This window comes from Rattus norvegicus, chromosome 4, assembly GCF_021556685.1.
Source record: "Rattus norvegicus strain SHRSP/BbbUtx chromosome 4, alternate assembly SHRSP_T2T, whole genome shotgun sequence".
Lineage (NCBI taxonomy): Eukaryota > Metazoa > Chordata > Mammalia > Rodentia > Muridae > Rattus > Rattus norvegicus.
The window spans coordinates 67,996,991-68,015,043 of NC_141537.1; the positions used below are offsets into that span (position 1 = coordinate 67,996,991).

General features: G+C 40.2%; 1 protein-coding gene and 1 long non-coding RNA gene across 8 annotated transcripts in view; one reads left to right on the forward strand and one right to left on the reverse strand.

Moving 5' to 3' along the window:
• Positions 1–17,736, forward strand: part of Ubn2 (ubinuclein 2) — a 73,028-nt gene extending 55,292 nt beyond the window's left edge. For 3 of the 7 annotated variants that reach the window (XR_015685532.1, XR_015685534.1, XR_015685533.1), the window contains 3 exons: positions 1,689–1,920; positions 2,180–2,269; positions 7,816–9,872. Coding sequence is in view for 4 of the 7 variants with exons in the window: in XM_087657235.1 (XP_087513361.1) it covers positions 1,689–1,920; positions 2,180–2,269; positions 7,816–7,865 (372 nt within the window). In the remaining 3 variants the exon portion in view is untranslated. 7 annotated transcript variants of the gene reach the window in all.
• LOC147994811 (uncharacterized) lies at positions 1,568–8,163 on the reverse strand. Its single transcript, XR_015686488.1, has 2 exons — positions 6,400–8,163; positions 1,568–3,137 (listed from the first exon to the last, which is right to left on the reverse strand). It is a non-coding gene; the product is annotated as an uncharacterized LOC147994811 (long non-coding RNA).
• Positions 17,737–18,053: the final 317 nt, after the last annotated feature.

The following is an 18,053-nucleotide window of genomic DNA, read 5'->3' on the forward strand; positions in this document are numbered from 1 at the left end:
AACTGGTACTGGATCCTTTTTATCCTAGTTGCTTTAAAAAGCTATTATTTCTAATTGGGTAGTTTTTCATAAATATACTCACTGTGTATCAGAATCAGCATAGTAAAGAAAAAGGCTGGCCACTTTTTAAAGTGTCACTTAACAGTGTTGAGAATTAGGTATAAGGAGAAAGTTGGGTGAGGAGGACACTGCCATTCAGTTTTGAAGACGGAAGACTCAGAGCATAGTCCCAACACCTGAAAGAGAAATGCTTGCTGAGGGCAGGGCATGGTGGACCACATGGTTCTAGGTTTGAACAGGTCAAGTGTTGGAAACCCATGGCGTGTTACTCTCTAAACTCTGATTCACAGGATTAAACCCGAGATGTCAGGTCAGAACTGCACTTCTAAATCTCCTCAGTAACAAACGAGAGAAGGGAATGGGGGAGTGAAAGCAAAACGAGATGGCTTCTGCAGATAATCTCACTTCTGTTCAGTAAGAGTATGAACCCTGAAATGTATAAATAGTGTGAATATGCCACACGTGTATGGGAAAGTTACATATATTTCTTAACACATTAAGAAATAAAACCTTCAGCCCTGGTAAGGCATGTTGGTGTCTGAAGCATTCCTGTAATCACAGTACTTAAAGACGTTGAGGCTTTCAGATTTCAAGGTTGGTTTGTGTTTTATAATGAGTTCCAGGCCAGCCTGGGCTACACAGAGACCCTGCTTGAAACAAACATAACTCTTAATTGATGAGGTATTTTAGTTAGAAGTAAGCACACAAAATCAACAATAGCTAATATGTATTATCAACTTAAAAAGCTTTTTGGAAGTTCTGGCTGGCCTGAAAATTGCTATGTAAACCAAACGGCCTCAGTTTCACAGAGATCCACCTGGCTCTGCCTCCCAAGTGCTGGGATTAAAAGCATATACCACCACCAACCCATGAGGAGACGCTTACTCTTAGTCTAAATTCAGAAAAGCAGAGCAATGGGAACCAGCTTTCAGCAGTTCTGGAGAAACTAGACTGTGGAAAATGGAGGAGGCTATCCTTCAGTAAGATTTTTTAAAAGATACAAATGATACCAGATTATTACTGGGAGATGGGGGAAAACTTGAAATAACAGTGGAGATATAGAAAGAAAAAGAGTCTGGGGGTAGGGGATGGAGAGGCACTGTCTATCCTACAGTTGGAGCCCGTGGTGTAGGTAGGGCAGTTATCAGCTCTAGGGAAGCATGGGTAAGAGCGAGGATGACGAGCTTTCAGAGGGTTCAGGTGCTGGGATGAGGGGGCAGTAGGTGAGGACAGCAGTGGGGGCCTTGTACCAGAAGAGCGAGCCTTCAGAGTCCCAGTGGAAGTGGCTGGAATTACTTCCTAGTGACTCCTGACTGGTTTTGGAAGGAGAAGCAGAGAAGGGGAGATGTAAGTTTTGGACTTTGAGGCTTACAAACAAGAATGGACGTTGAACATCCAAGAAGCAGGCTACCGTGCCAACAAAAGAGCTGTGTACTGCAAAAACATTCACTTGAGACTTTCAGAATCATTATGAATAACTCTTTGGATTATTGTTTTCACCTCAGTCTTAATTTCTTTCTGATTTGTTAGAATGGATAAAGAGACAGTCTTGCATCCGTGAATATGTTTATTCAATTTAGGTGCAATGCTTTATTTCTTATCTATTTTGACCCCTGGTTTCTACACAGTCTACAGCAGGAGCATCATTATTGGCTAATGCCTCACCTCTGACTCTCATGACATCACCTTTGTCTGTAACAAATCAAACTGTGACTCCCTTTGGGATGCTGGGTGGCCTTGTTCCAGTGACCATGCCCTTCCAGTTTCCCTTGGAGCTTCTTGGCTTTGGAACGGACACAGCTGGAGTGACAGCCACCTCGGGATCTACCTCAGCGGCTCTCCATCATGGCCTAACTCAGAGTAAGTGGGGCTCTATTCTAAATGAGCAGATGAACCCTCTAATGCCATATTTCCAAGGCAATGCAGTATGTAAGAGAAAGTCAAAGTTTGACGTAATCAAGACTGTATTTGCATAAGTCAACTTTTTAAATATGTGTGCTGTAGTGTTAGAAAGCTCTTAGAGCTTGGGCTTACACTGGTATTAGATAAGGCATTATTTCTAAGTTTGACCTGAGGGACTCACAGCTTACAATTACTAACAACTGTATTTTCCTCTCAGATTTACTAAAGAGTTTACAGCCAGGAACTCAGCACGCAGCAACCCTTCCCCACTCACCTCTGCCTACACACTTACAGCAAGCATTTAATGGTAAGCAGGCTCCTTGTTTCTGTTGTCTGCAAGTATTGAACTGTTTGTTTGTTTTAATGTACATTTGGTGTTTGGCCTGGAACTGGAGTTACAGGCGGTTGTGAGCTGCCATATGGGTGCTGGGAATTGAACCCGGGTGTTCTGTAAAAGCAGCTAATGCTCTTAACTGCTGAGCCATGTCCCAGACCCGAGGAAACTTTTTTGAAGGGTTTTATTATATAAATGTGTTGCCTAAGTATGAATTTATAAAATAATTAACCAAAATCATAGATGCTGAGAAGAAGGCTCAGCAGGCAAGTGAAGGAGGCACTTGAATTCGGGCCCCAGAACCCACAAAAAGAGGTAAATGAGAACAACTCCACAACAGTGTCCTCAGCTCCCACCTACACATGGGTAGGCACATTGCTGCACACACACAGTCAGGAGCTCAGCAGCTAAAAGTCTGCTCTTAGAACCGACCCAAGTTCAGTTCCTAGCAACTCATAAGAGTGTAACTTCAGGAGAGATGACACTCTCTTCTGGCCTCCAGGCACACACGTGCTGCATATACATACATGCAGGCAAAACACATGTCTTGGTTAGGGTTTTACTGCTGTGAACAGACACCATGACCAAGGCAACTCTTATAAAGACCACATTTAATTGGGGCTGGCTTACAGGATCAGAGGCTTAGTCCATTATCATCAAGGCAGGAGCATGGCAGTGTCTAGGCAGACATGGTGCAGAAGGAGCTGAGAGTTCTACATCTTCATCTGAAGGCGGCTAGCAGAATACTGGCTTCCAGGCAGCTAGGATAAGGTTATTAAAGCCCACACCCACAGTGACACACTTACTCCAACAAGGCCACACATCCCAACAGTGCCACTCCCTGAGCCAAGCATATATAAGCCATCACATTCCACTCTCTGGCCTCCATGGGCTTGTTCAAACATATGAGTCTATGGGGGCCATATCTAGCATAGCATAATTTAGAAAGTACATTTAGTCCAACTTCCCAAGTCCCCATAGTCTATAGTAGCATCAACAATGTTGGGCACTGGAGAGGTGGCTCAGTGGTTAAGAGCACTAACTGCTCTTCCAGAGGTCCTGAGTTCAATTCCCAGCAACCACATGGTGGCTCACAACCATCTGTAGTGGGATCTGATGCCCTCTTCTGGTGTGTCTGAAGACAGCTACAATGTGAAAGAAACAATGTTAAAAGTCCAAAGTTCAAAAGTCCCTTCTGAGATCCATCCAATCACTTAACTGTAATCCCTGAATCAAGACAAGAAACCAACTGGGCAAACTCCAAACTTTGTGTCTCCATGTCTGATATCAAAGCAGTCTTCAGATCTCCAGTTCCCTTTTCATCTTTGCTGACTGCAACAAACTTCTTTTTCTGGGCTGGTTCTACTCCCTGTTAGCAGCTTTCCTTAGCAGGTAGCCCACAGCTCTGACATCTCGAACATCTTGGGGTCTCCAAGGCAATTTCAGTGTTACAGCTTCTTGTTTAAATGTCTAGGATGCACATGTGATCTTCTGGGCTCCTCCAAAAGGCTTAGGTCACTTCTCCAGCTCTGCCCTCCATAGCACTGTAAGGTCAGGTTGATCCACTCCACTGCTGCTCCTGTTCTTGGTGATCATCCCATGGTACTGGCATCTCTAATACACTGGGGTCTTCTACTGCAACTAGGCTTCACCAATAGCCTCTCATAGGCTCTCTTCTTGGTGCCAAGCCTCAACTCCTTTGCATGACTCCTTCATTCATGGGCCATCAACTACAGATGAGGCTACACCTTCACCAATGGCCTTCCATGGCCTCTCACAGTGCCCAGCCTCAGCTGCTCTCCATGATCCCTTCGTACCTTCAAAACCAGTACCACCTGGGTGATTCTTGCACATTACCAAGTACAGCTGCAGCACAAGCTACAACCTTGGCTGTCTTTGGAACACAGCAAACACTTCCCAGAAGATTTCACCTCAGTGATGCTGGTCTCTTCTTAGTCACCATTAATTTCTTAGCTCCAGCTACCCAGCATCAATTGTCCCAGTAGTCCCTCCTATTCTGACTCTAAAGCTAGAGCCATGTGTCCAAAGATGTCGAATTCTGCTGTTTCCAGGTGTTTTATTACATTATCACCAGCTTTCTGTTTTCCAACTCCTTCACTGCCTAAGCTCAGCTGGCCTAGAACTTGCTGTATAGACTGACTTTGAACTCGAGGTCTGCATGCCCGTCTCCTAAGCACTGGGATTAAAGGTGTGGTCCACTAACCCTGGATTTAAGTTTTCCTTCACCTAGAACTTGCTGTGTTCTAGGCTGGCCTTCCACTCAGAAATCTGTCTTTGCCTCCTGGGATTAAAGACTTGTATTACCATGCCCAGACCTAAATTTAGCTGTGTGGAATCTTGCCCCAAAGTCACTACTTCCTAATTCAATTCAATATCCTAGAACACAGAACTCTATTTCACTTCCTGCTGCCCCATTAAAATTCAAACCATATTTTTTATTTTTCCTTTCTCAGCTTGCTACACTTGTTTAATATGGTCTTCTTGAGATTTAACCAGAAAACAAAGTCTATGATGGGTGTTTCTGACACTTCCCTTGTCAATGCAATTAATATAAATCTCTTCACCTTAGCCTCAGGTAGACTCTTGAAACGAAGGCAAAAAGCAGCCACATTCTAAACCAAAAAGCCACAAAAACAGTTTTTAGGCCACAGATTAAAATTATTATCTTCTAAAACATCTTGGACCAGGTCTGCACAGTTCAAATCTTTCACAGCAATGAAGTCTTCCATATTCCTACTAGGATTGCCCATTTAAAGCATTCCACTGCTTTCCAAATCCAGTGTCTCCAAATCCACATTTTTTCCAAACAAAAACATGGTTAGGCCTATCATAGCAATACACCAGTCCCTGACACCAACTTCTGTCCTAGGTTTTACTGCTGTGAACAGCCACCATGACCAAGGCAACTCTTAAAAGAACAACATTTAATTGGGTTGGCTTACAGGTTCAGAGGTTCCATCCGTTATCATCAAGGTGGGAGCACAGCAGCATCCAGACAGACATGGTGCAGCAGGAGCTGAGAGTTCTACATCTTCATCTGAAGGCAGCTAGCAGAATACTGGCTCCTAGGCAGCTAGAACAAGGGTTTTAAAGCCCACACCCACAGGGCCGCACCTACTCCAACAAGGCCACACCTCCCAACAATGCCATTCCCTGAGCCAAGCATATACAGACTATCACACACCCATACACATAAAATTAAAACTAAAATAAACTATTTTTAAACCAGTTTACTCTTGAGCATAGGGCAGAAATTAGAGTTATGCAACAGTCTTGAGGCAATAGGCTATCATTAATCCTGTGGTCATTCCCGTGATCAGGTACTCAAGGCTCATCCCTGAGAGAAGGAACGTAAACCCCATCTACTTCCTCTGCATTTGATTTGGTTTAAATGTATTCCTGTTGTGTGGTCCATCCAGTTGCAGACATGTGCTCTACTGACTGGTGTGAATGTGACCACCGACAAGGAAATTGACAAACAGGATTCTTGTTGCTCAAAAGACTCAAGCTCTATGTAAACTAACTTATCTAGTTAATACCACTCTCCCAGAACAGGAAAAAGGAAATCTAACTATTTTTCCAAATAACTAAAATTTAAGTTTAAAACTGTTTCCTTTCACAACCGCCTGTAATGGGATCTGAAGCCCAGCTACAATGTACTTATATGCATAAAATAAATCTTTACAAAAACCTGTTCACTTAAAAATACAATATAAGGCATTCAACTTGAGTTTGGATTCAGTTTGAAAATCTGCAGCATCACTTCTCTTATTCCACATTGAAAACAAAACAAAAAAGCTTCTAATAGACATAGGAATTCAATAAAAATAACTCATCTAGTAAATGGGTGTCAGTAAGAGCCCATTGTTTATTCTCCTAATCTTAATCTAAAACAGGGGCCAAAAGGAAGCTTTTTTTGTTTTTTAGAGATTCATTTATTTTTTTATATGAGTACACTGTAGCTGTCTTCAGACACACCAGAAGAGGGCATCTGATCCCATTACAGATGGTTGTGAGCCACCATGTGGTTGCTGGGAATTGAACTCAGGACCTCTGGAAGAACAGGCAGTGCTCTTAACCACTGAGCCATCTCTCCAGCCTGCTTTTTTGTTTTGGCTGGTTGGTTGGTTGGTTTGTGTTTTGAAACGGTCTCACTGTGTGGACCTGGCTGGCCTGAAATATGCTTTGTAGATCATACCAGCCTTGAACTCATTGCATGCTGCTGCCACCATACCTGGGTGGCACAAATAATAATAAACATTTTATAACTACCCAACTTTATCATTGTAATATAAAAGAGCCACAAATGACTTATAAATAATCAAGTAAAGTTGGCTTCCAATATAAAACTATATTAACAAAATAGATGGTTAATTGATTAAACTTGAATTTGGATTCAGTTCAGCCATGGGCCATACTGCACCAAACTCTGCTATAAAGAATTTCACAATACAGTTAATGGACCTTGCTTTATTTTGATAGTTAAATTATTTTGGTAATTAAACAACTTTTTTGTTACTTTGAACAAAATCCTATTTTAATAGTACCTTACCATTTTAATAATTTTGTTATACCATAGATCAAATCATTTCTCTCTACAAACATATATTGTGAATGAAAACAGCCTGGTTATTTCTAGAACTGTTAATACAACTTTGAAATAATCATTAGCATTGATACAGCTTTTCTTCCAAAGCAGTCTGTTTTGATTTTTTTTTTTTTAATGTTTTTAAGATACTTGGATATGACATGAGTGGATATGGCCGTGTGCCTTAGGATTCCTCCTCTTGTGAAGAATTTCCTTCCTTTGTAATTTTCTTTCAGGCCTGGCTTCTCTGAGTCTTTGTTTTCCTTACTAGGGCTCTGAAAATTAGCTGAGACTGTTCTCTTGCTGTTGTGGATGTTGGGTACTGCTCTTGCATGGGGAACCCTGTCTTCTCTTCCTCCGATGTTTTTAGAAGTGTTTGACTGAGAGTTACATAGAATAGTTACACATTGTGTGCCAGCAGTGACACACTGGTAGATGTGGAAACTAAGCTGCCCATAGGCAGCACAAGGCCAGGACCTAAACAAAGAGACATAGCTACATCTTGTGTACAACCAATGTGCTGTGTTCACAATACTTGGGAATTATCACATATCATATGGCAAAATATTTAATTCCACTTACAAGAAAATAAAAATGGCCTAGTCTTCCAAAGAAATCAAAAGATGGAGTAGGTTCCTTTAAGGTGGGCATTGTGTGATCTGATTCCTTGAGAACCCAGCATTGAACTATTTATTTAAAATAGTACATGCCTGCTGGGATAGTTTTCCTAGAGTTTTTAGCCACTGCCTTTCTACCTGTTAGGTTTAATCAACTTCTGTAATGCCATCACTATGGAGTAAAGGCTATCTTTTTAGAGATGTAAGTCACAATAAACTGATTCTTCTTGCTTTTGCTTTTTTTTCTTTTTTACAATATGCAAAGCATATTCATTTAATGTTTCTTTTCTCAGATGGAGGCCAAAGTAAAGGGGACACTAAATTACCACGGAAACCTCAGTGACTTTGCAGCAAGTGAGAGAGGAACCACGTGGCTGGCTAGCTGGGAGGTGGCCGACCTGATGGGAAGTCTTGGTGGTCACAGGGCTGCTGTTCCTGTCGATGTTTACATTCTTGTCCCAAGCACTGTGGAGAGAAGGAAAAGAAAGAGTATGTTACTTGAGCAAAGCCAGTGCAGGAGGAAGAAATGCTTCTGTGCAAAGTTAGTGACCTTTGGTCTTTTAAAATCAAAGTTCCCATGTTAACCTACTTAAAACAGACTCAGCTGTCAAACCCACAGAAGTATAAATTTGACTTTATAGAAAAAGAAAAAGAAAAAAGAAGGAAGTGAGTTGAGTGGATTTGGGTAAATGGCCATCCATCCTGGGGGTCGGATCTGAACACTCTACATATAAGTGCATAGAAAAAGCAGCTAAAAGTAGAATTAGCCCAGTTTGAGGAGAATCAGTCATGTCTGTTTAGTGGACAGATTTGCCACAGTCGCATGATGCTCTCCAGACAGTAGCCGAAGAGTACTGTACCCTCAAATGTCCTGAGCAAACTTGAATCTTCTCCAGTATGTAGCAGCTCCCTGTGCAAGTCAGCGGACTGAAGATGCTTCAGCAGAGTTGCTGTGACACAGTGATAATAGTACTATAGCTTCTAGATTTTTAAAGTCAGGAAAGTGAGCCTGTGCTCTTAAGAAACAAAATGTAGATAATCCCCTTTTTATAAAAGGGTCAGTTTCATCGTCCATTGAGAAGTAAGTACTGAACTCTTCCCGCAGGTAACTTGTCGCCTGCTATTGACTGGTTAGTATTTATTTCTAGTCCTGATGCACAGAAGTGACTGCTTGCATTTTCTCTTGACATGGGTCTTTGTTGTTGGGCTGCTGCTTTGCTGCTGTCTCTCTTGCAGCCTGCCAAGAACTGCAAATGCCCAGTTCCCTCCCTGCACAGTGCTCTTTCACTAATGGTACTTTAGGTGACTAGAGCTGTTGATATAAACAGGAGTGTGCACAGCATCTGTTTCTTCATGGGTCAAACAAATTACATACACACACACACACACACACACACACACATATATATATGTACATATATATGTATGTACGTACGTACGTATGTATGTATGTATATACATAAAATAGTATACCGTTTTTCATTCTGAAGTATTTTTAAAGGGATGAATTCCAGTAGGAATACAGATGTGCACAAGGGATGACCTTTTATAACTATCACAATGAAGCTTTATGACCCATATCCAGCGTAGTATGTTTTGAGCATTTGGAATCTTAAAAAGTTTTACTAGAATTTACTCAGAATGTTAATAGTCAAGTCAGCGTACAGATTATAAGATTCTTTAATTCTAGTTTCCATATGCAAATAGAGGCAATGAAGGGTGTGAAGGGAAAAACAGTTCTTTTGGGATACATTTTATTTTGCCTCAGCCAGGTTTGTGGTGTCCATTGAATTTTAACTTCTGAGTATTTTCAGAATATCCAAGAATAAGCTCTGAGTGATATAACTTTAGTTTATATATGGTGACAGACTAGCCTGGTAATAACAAGATTGCTTTTATAATCTCATTACATACTACCCTGTATCATTAAGTTTATTCAGATAAGAGTTTTGACCAGCCCCCATTTTCCTTTGATAAGCAAAAGTCCCAAGAAGCCTCTAGGACTATAATAACCGACCTCAGACCTGCTCCAGTTTTTATGCCTATAATTTGACTTCAAAGTCACAATGGCATGCTTAATAGCAAAAAGTCAGTGAAGAGTTGAAAGCTTTAGTTCCAAGAACTCGTTACGGTAAGGGAAGATGATTATTTAGAAGAACTATTGAAGCTGGGTATGGTGGCTCTTGCTTATAGTCCTAGCATTCAGGAACCTGAGGCAGGAAGATCTCAGGTTTGAGGCCAGCCTGGAATATTTAGCAGCAAGTCTGTACTGGGCTAACAATGAGACCCTGTCTCAAAAAAAAAAAAAAAAAAAAAAAAAAAAAGAAAAAAAAAAGGAAAGAAAAGAAAAGGAATCATTGGTATAATTTCTTGACTGTAGAAATTTACTTTACCAATTAAACAAATATGGAGGATATGTAAGCCCCAGTAGATAGTTTGGAAAGATACTGAGATATTGCAGAGAGGTTTGACTTGAATTAAGGTTCATTTGAAAGGTCTCTTAGAGAAACTTGCTCAGCTCTTGGCTTATACCAGCACCAGGTAACTTCCTTTCACAGGCCTGCTTGTACTTCATGGGTTGTTGTGCTGGAGTGTCTGTTGAGGAAGGGAGCCTTGTGCTTCATTTTCTCTACCCAGAGAGAAGTCCGTGTGTATTAGTGTCTCCTTGCTGATACTTGTGTTTTTGTGTATTTGCGTACACATACACATTCATATAAATTAATCACTACTAAAAGTCAAACAATAATCGTAGGTTCGTAAACCCATCGATTCTGAACCATGCTATATGAAGACCGTTGGTGGTTCTTTGCCATCCTTAGAGAAAAACAAAATTTGTAATTCTCTTTCCCATGTCATTTTGTAAAATTACCCTGGGCTCTGAGAATCTATATGTAAAGTATATGCTGTTCCTGCTGGTCTTGACTCCTAAGGACTGCTGCCAGATCCCACTCCAGCAACCCTTTCATGGTAGACAAATGAATCAAAGTCCTTTCTAAATGTACATACATTTCTCTCTGTATCATAACATTGAAAATGGTGTCCATACTTTATGGTTACCTGTCTTTACAGTTTTTATTACTAAACAAGCATATAAGTTGGTTATTTTTTAACAGAGATTTGGAATTCATACTGTATTTTTGCACTTAAAGTCAGATTATGTTATTTTTAAATGGTGAGTAGCTGGAAAGGGTATCTGTAGAGCAGTGTGTGTCGCTAAAGACATTAGCAGCATCCAAATGCAGAAATAGATCAGCACACTTAGGCCCCACTCAATGGGGTACTCGATTCAGGAAGATTAAACCGTCTGTCTCCAGCTGTCTTATATTGAAACTGCCTTCACTGATGTGTGAGCTGTCACTGTATGGACAAGGCGATCCTCAGTATTCATAAGCAATAACAGTCAGCAGAGCCGTCTGCGGGCAGCAATGCTGCACCACAGGTGGACTCCAAAATAAATGCAAGCAATAATTCCTATTAAAATTAAATTACAATTCTTCTCATGCTTCTGAGAACAAAGAATGAGAAATCATGATTTTAAAACAATCTGGAGAAAAGATTTGGGGAAAAGAAGCCAAGTTAATCTATAATAACAAAGTCCTGATACGTTGAAGAAATCAAGAAGATTCAATTAGTACATTCATTCATGCCCTCCACCCCTTTGATGGATGTTATTAGCCCAAATTATATTGTTTTGTGTCATAGACACCAAATAAAGCTTATTTGGGTCCCAACACTGGGGAAAGAACCGGGCATATACCTGTATGAAGACTGTGGGTTTGACACCTGCTTGGAAACAGCTTATTGAAAGTGATCTTAATCCAGGATATTTTTTCCCAAAGCAGATCTAAATTGTTTACTATGCAGAGATGGAAAGGGTAGGCACCCCTATTCTCTCTCCTCTGGTTACCCTCTCCCACAACCCTCCCCACCTCTACTTGGTTCAAGACTTTCTGAATGAAAATTCTGTGTTATTGCGACTGCCATTGGCTGTGAGAACTCTGTCCTTTGGGAAGGCCTCTAGAACTCATTGTCTGTCCTACTTGCTGCTACATTTGGAAGATGAACTGTGTTGCCTGTGTTGGTTGACTTTAACTGCTTTACTGGTAGGAGATTTTGTCCTGTCCTTTGACCCCTGTGTAGAAGAACTAGGGTACTTTATTTTAGGAGTGTACTATAAAAGCACACGGGTCCTTGTTGTGTTATTATTATATAGGTTTTGAATTTGCATCCTTTGTTGGTTTTTGTTTTGTTTTATTTTTCAAATTGAAAATAGAAGAAAAGTCTATAATCCAGACCAGACTTGAGAACCGCCCTGAGCTTCAGCACGGTGCTTCTGCTGACTCACGTTCTCTGAAGGGCACTTTTACTTCCAGGTGTGCATGGGCAACTTACTGTTTGGTTTTGCTTTGGGGGTGCTTTTGGTTTTGTAAAAACAAAGCAGAGAAAAGTACAGTAGTAGATAAATGATCACAAACATGTTATGCAATTTTATTTTATAAAGTTTTAAGGGAAAAGTTTAAATTGTTGTAAATAAGTTCTTATCTCTGGTAAAATGCTTATATTACTCCTCTAAACCATGCTCAATTCAGGCCTTTGTCTTTGTTAAGTGCCTTTTATTTCTTTCTTTTTCTCCACTTTAAAACTTTCAGACACCCTCCAGTACAGACTGATTAAGTCAGGGATTCAGGAGAAAGAATCTCAGACTTGCCAGAATCATGTCATGTAGTAACTCTTCCATCTGCTCTGTGTATGTGGACACAAATGTGAGATGCACAGTGTGTATAGAACCAGGGGCAGCTGCTCCGTGGCAATCTTTCTAAAGCACTGCCCGTTTGACATTTCAGAACATCTGCCTTGTTTATTCCATTGCTTTGCGTTGATTCAGATGGGCAGATTGGGAAGTAGTCTTTGCACATGATGCTAGCTTCCCTTTCTGAATATCTGTAGAAGTTAATATATATATGTGTGTGTATATATATAGGGCATTCTATATAAAACATGTGTTGGTTATTGCAAACATAATAAACTCGGTGGACTCATTGACTATTTCTGGATGTAATCCACTTCTCTCTACCCCTCAAATCCTGCAGAAGTAGTGTATGAGAAAGCATCAGAAAAACAAGAGTATCTTGTTGGTCAAGCTGATATGGTGCCCTATGCAGACAAGATTCAGTACAGGCTAGAGCTAGAACCACGGAATGGTATCTGAATACACTTTGAAGGAAGTTGACACTCATGTCAATATTAAAAGATATTTTCTTCTAGAGAATGATCTTGAAATTATATAGCTGAAACTTCAATAAACTTAGATTTTAGACAATGAGGAAACACTCATAGAATCTGGACATACTTGAGAAATTTTCAATCTGTTTATTGTCAGGTGATCAGATTTTGTTTTGATTTCATGATTGTCTTTCTTGAGCAAAATAACATAACTTTCAGTATCTAAGACCTTAAGGGGGGGGGTTGTTTTGTTTTGTTTGTTTTCTATAGATGTGACCAATGTTGAAAGAGACTAAGTTGAACTGATCCTCTATATATCTAGAAAGGACCGCCTTTTAAGTAAAATTTTAGTTGGAAAAGGATACTTGTGGCTAAAAAAAAAGAGGTTCCTGGTAGCAAAGCTGTTGTCAGCCAGCTTAGGATCAGTAGTGTGTGTTAATTCCTAAACTACTTTATCTAGGGGGAAGTCATTTAACCTTCGTGCCTCAGATTACCCATAAGACAGTTGGGTATAATAATAATCACCTACCTCCCAGGGATATCAGAGACTTTACTATTTCAAAAATATTTTGTTTTTCTAAAACATTCTATATAATTATAGTATTATCTTCTTGCAGAGGTTGAGAAAACAAATGTTTTCCTTATAGTGGATATAAAGAGCACCCTATGGTCTTTAAGTTAAAAAAAATCACTGGAATTTTAATTTAGATGTATATTTGATATTTAAATGTACCATATTTGTTGTGTGGTATAATTATTAGTTTCAGATTAAATCAAAGGGGGATGAACACTAAGTTTCCTAATTACCAATAGACTGTTGTAAAGCTTTTATGATGCGATTGTGTAATGTTTGCAAAGGTTGTGAAGTAAAGTTAGATAAAGCTTGAATTATGGATAAATGATCCTGAAAGTTTATAGCCTCCCTTGTCTACCTTCTGAATCTAATTTCCTTGCAGTATTTGCCTGATGATGGGAAAGTAATTTTTTACTTTTCTAAGAGTAAACAGACGCTGAGTACTACTCCTGCATCAGTAGGGCTATCCACCTTTCCCTGTGGGTGGGGCAGGCCTACCCTTGGGCAGCTGTACATTCCTTTACCTTTGTATTTCCTGCTTTTTCAGTCAGAGCTGTCAGCTGCTCAGGTTGTAGGAAAATAGGAGGGAGAAAGGCAGGGTTCACTCCCTAGCCAGGGCAGAGGTAAAGATGATCTGGATAGAAGGAAATAGGATCTCCCTAGCTCCCGGGAGGAGGTTAGGATCATTTTATCTCACCCTCCATTCATGCACACTAAGTAGCAATGCATGACACTTTTCTCTTTAAAGCAGTAACAACAGGGACAAATGGATGCTACAGGTTTTGCTAGGGCTGAATAGTGTATGTGAGAGAGTGTGTATGGGTGAGTTTAAATTCCAGCTCATATTCAGGGTCAGAAAGAGAGTGGAATGTAGGGTGTTGAGGAACACTTAGTTGCCCAGCTCAATGAGTTAGCAGGTAGCACTAGGCTGAAGCAGCCAGCACATCTGGGCTGACCCAGAACTGGCTCAGACCTAGTCATTCTCTAGTTCTTTTTCTAAAATCACTTTGGGGATTTTTGTTTAATTTTTTTTCTTTCCAGTAGCCTCTAAATATCAGCTATGCAGATAAGCACACTCTTCATTTCCACATTATATTCTTACTCATTCTTCAATAACAAATGTTAGGATTTCCACCCAAAGTAATAAGATTTAGGGTTTTTGTTGTGTGTGTGTGTTTCCTCTGGGGAAGAGTAGCAGAAGCCTAAAATAGATAATCATCTGTGTTCCTCTGCCCTAAAATGGGAACTTTCCATAAAACACTAGCTGAAGATCCTTTTGCCGGTGCAGACCTAGAATTGATGTTGGGAACGCGTTTGAGCTTTTGTGATAAAGTCACCTCATTGTAATGCCGAGACCCGCTTTGGGCTCTGATTAAAAACAGCTTTGAATATTAATGTTGAATTTTTTCTTCATTTCTTTCAGTCTTCATTCAGTCTTTGGTGTGAGCTCTTAAGTTACCACTTGCTCCACTACAGTGTAAGTTGCCTGTTGTTAGATCTAGGGAGAAAAGGTAAACTGTTTCTACATTCTCTTCTCCCTCACTTTGCCATCTGTCCTCAGTCCCATCAACTGCAAAGATAGTATAGGGGGTAGTTTACCTCTTAGTGGAGAATACCGGCATAGATTATTATCTTTAGAGTTTAGTGGAAATACCTTTGACTGGCCTGATGCTAAATGACACATTTCTTATGCACACTCAAAGGACCATTTGCTTTAATGCAGCTGTTTCTGATTTCCTTGTGTTGTGCTGTTTCTACTTGTCTGTCTTTCCTATGTATTTCCATTTCATAGCAGTTAGTATTCAAACTTTGTATACTTTGACACTGCTGCCCAAATTAGTGACACGGTTTGAAGTCTTTATGGTACAAATTAAGGTTCTATACATAGTCTAGAACTTGGGGGGGGGGGTGTCACTGATGACTGCAAATTTTTTTCTCTCTTCATTTATATTAAAAAATAGATTTTTAAAAAAATAGGTTTCATAGGCTGAGAGTGTATCTCTTACCCAGCATATGCATGGGCTGGGGGTCCACACACAGTAGTGCAGAGTAACAATAAATAGATCTCACTTTTACATAATCTGCTAATACCAGTATCTTCCAAGATTCTTCAGAAAAAATACAGACTTTCATTAGGGGCTCATAACAGCTTGCCTTGCCTGTTTTCATACCTTCCTACAACAGAGCTCTTTTGCCAAGGTCTGAGCCAACCAGATCATTGAATCCTTAGTCCCAGTTTTTGGTACCTCAGAAACTATTACTTGCCCCCACTTTGCTACAGTATTCTGGTTTTTTTTTTTTTTGTTTTGTTTTGTTTTTTTCTGAGTCTGGTTGTTAGATGCTTGTTAATAGTAATAGAGCTCTGGTTGGAATAGAGTTAAGATTATTTACCTGAGATAACACAGGAGTCAGCGGCCCCATCTATCCTCAAACTCCATTTAGGAGTCAACAGCAACCAAGACTAGCCACTGTGTGTATGTGTGTATGTGAAAGTCTGTGCTTAAAATTTCATCACCATATTGTATTTTCTGTACTTACAACCATAGTCTTTCCTCTGTTTTGCTTGCCTCTACTGTTTACAGAAACATTATGCCCTATCAGAAAATTCACTGACAAAGTTACCAAGGATTTGCCCAATTTTGGGTAGTAACATAAAAAGGAAAATATATTTTTGTCAGTTGACAAAGGTATTTGTTTTAAATAGAAAGTTAACCCAGCCTTGGTCAGCTTTCTTGACATTTTGGCTCTGACTCCATAACAGATTGTATGTACTTTGACATGTGGTCATCAGGGGTCCTCTCCCAGTAAAGACTGGTTTTCCTCCCACACGGCTTTCAAGGAAGAGAGCCAAGCTTTTCAGTGACCTATTGTCAGCTGTCTTTGAAAGACTATCTTATTCTAGAAAATGCTGTCGTGCTAAACTGTTCTTGGAGAAGAGTGTGCTAGTTTGTTCCTCCCCATGGTGTCTCTTGTCTTGTTAAATGTGTCAGATTTCAAGGACAGGAAGAGAAATCTCTGGCTGGTAAATTTCATGTCCCAAATAATGAACTTAAGTCTAACCAAGGTGACTCAAGAGATGGGAGTTTTCTCTCTCTACTTTGAGCAAGGTTTATTTATGATTGTAAGACTTACCATGGAACTGCAGACCTATTTACTGTAACTGGAAAACATGAGTCTGGTTAAGCACAGATTTCTAACCCTAGGATAAAAGTTTAGGTAAGGGGAGACTTTTGTTTAGTAGCAGAAGAAAAAACAATTCTTTATTCAGTGAGTGTCCACCCCGCAAAGCCACTTCCCATAAGGGAACAGCTCCTCCTCTTCAGTGACCGTCACCCTACACAGATGCTACCAAGTTTGCAAGCCAGTCTCCAAGATAGGAGCCTGAGGACTCAGTTGATGGTCCTTTAGGGGAAAGGCCCTAATTACTGTGTTGCGTCTGCTTGTAGGAAGGTGTGTTTGCTAACGTGAAGGAATATATGCTGTACTTCAAATAAGTGTGTGACTTAATACTTTGGGATTTTTTTCCCTCTAAAACTGGACCTGAACACAGCTTTGAGTTGGTATTTGTAATAATCTCAGGACCTGAAAGATTGTAGCATTTAGTGTGTCTTAATAATTATGTACTGTACCAGCCATGGAGTTTTGTAAATATACCTGTCTCCCTTTTTTGTATTATTTTAGTAAACAATAAATAAATAAATAAATTTAATAAAAGGGGGTGGTGATGATGTGTGTATGTTTGTGTGAATGTGTATGTGTGCGCGCGCACGTGTGTGTAAGGCTCTTTTGAGACAAACTGGTGCTTGTTGAATTTCTAGTTCAGCTCAGCAGGAATATGGACAGACTGCTGTTGTTGACCCTGCAATGAGCAAGGAGGAGGCCCTTCATTCTGCCATCCTGTGGTCTGTCCACATAGTACTAGCAAACTGGAAGTCAGGAGCTAAACTCTTCTCCTACGGCCATATTGCCTTTGAGTTCTTGGTCTAGTTCCAGCTTTCTTTGAACGCTGGTGTTAAAGCTTCCACACTTTGAGGATTCCTGGTTTTAGAGCTCTTATAACTTTCCTAAGAGGCAGATTTAAATAAACAAATAAGTAAATAAGTGCAACAAGAGAGCCTGGCATTCCATAGGACCGCTGGTAGAGTTTGGAAATCCCCAGACAGGCATCTGAGAACTTATTAAACTGGCCCCATGATGCACTCCTCAGTGCAAGGATTTCTGTGTTCATTGTGCTTTGCGACAGCCTCGTTCATATTCCAGGTGTAGCTAGCAAACCCATTTTGAAATGAGAGCCTTATTTGATCCAGTACACATTTCCTGTTGATCCTCATTGACAGGACCTTTTACATGAGTGATTTTTTTTCTTTTTGTATCTGTTATGTGTTTGTTGTATTAAATAAAGAGGAATGTAAATACACTCTTGTGTCTTGTGTTATTGGGTTAGCTTGGGTTTAAATGTTCCACTGTCAGCAGAGGTTGAGAGTCTTAATACTGTACTTGAGCATAGTATAATAATAAAGAAAGTCACAGCCTGCTCATGCTTTCCTAAACAATTTGCAAACACCACCAGTTTTGATGTATACAAAAAGAATTCTTCAAACTTGCTTTGCCACCAGACAACTGAGTTCTGTTCTGGAACAGCACAGGAGGACTCAGGGAGTAGAGAAAGCTCGTGGTGGACCTCCAAGCCATTGGCAGTCAGGAGGCAGTAACAGGTGTACTGGGAGGTATGTG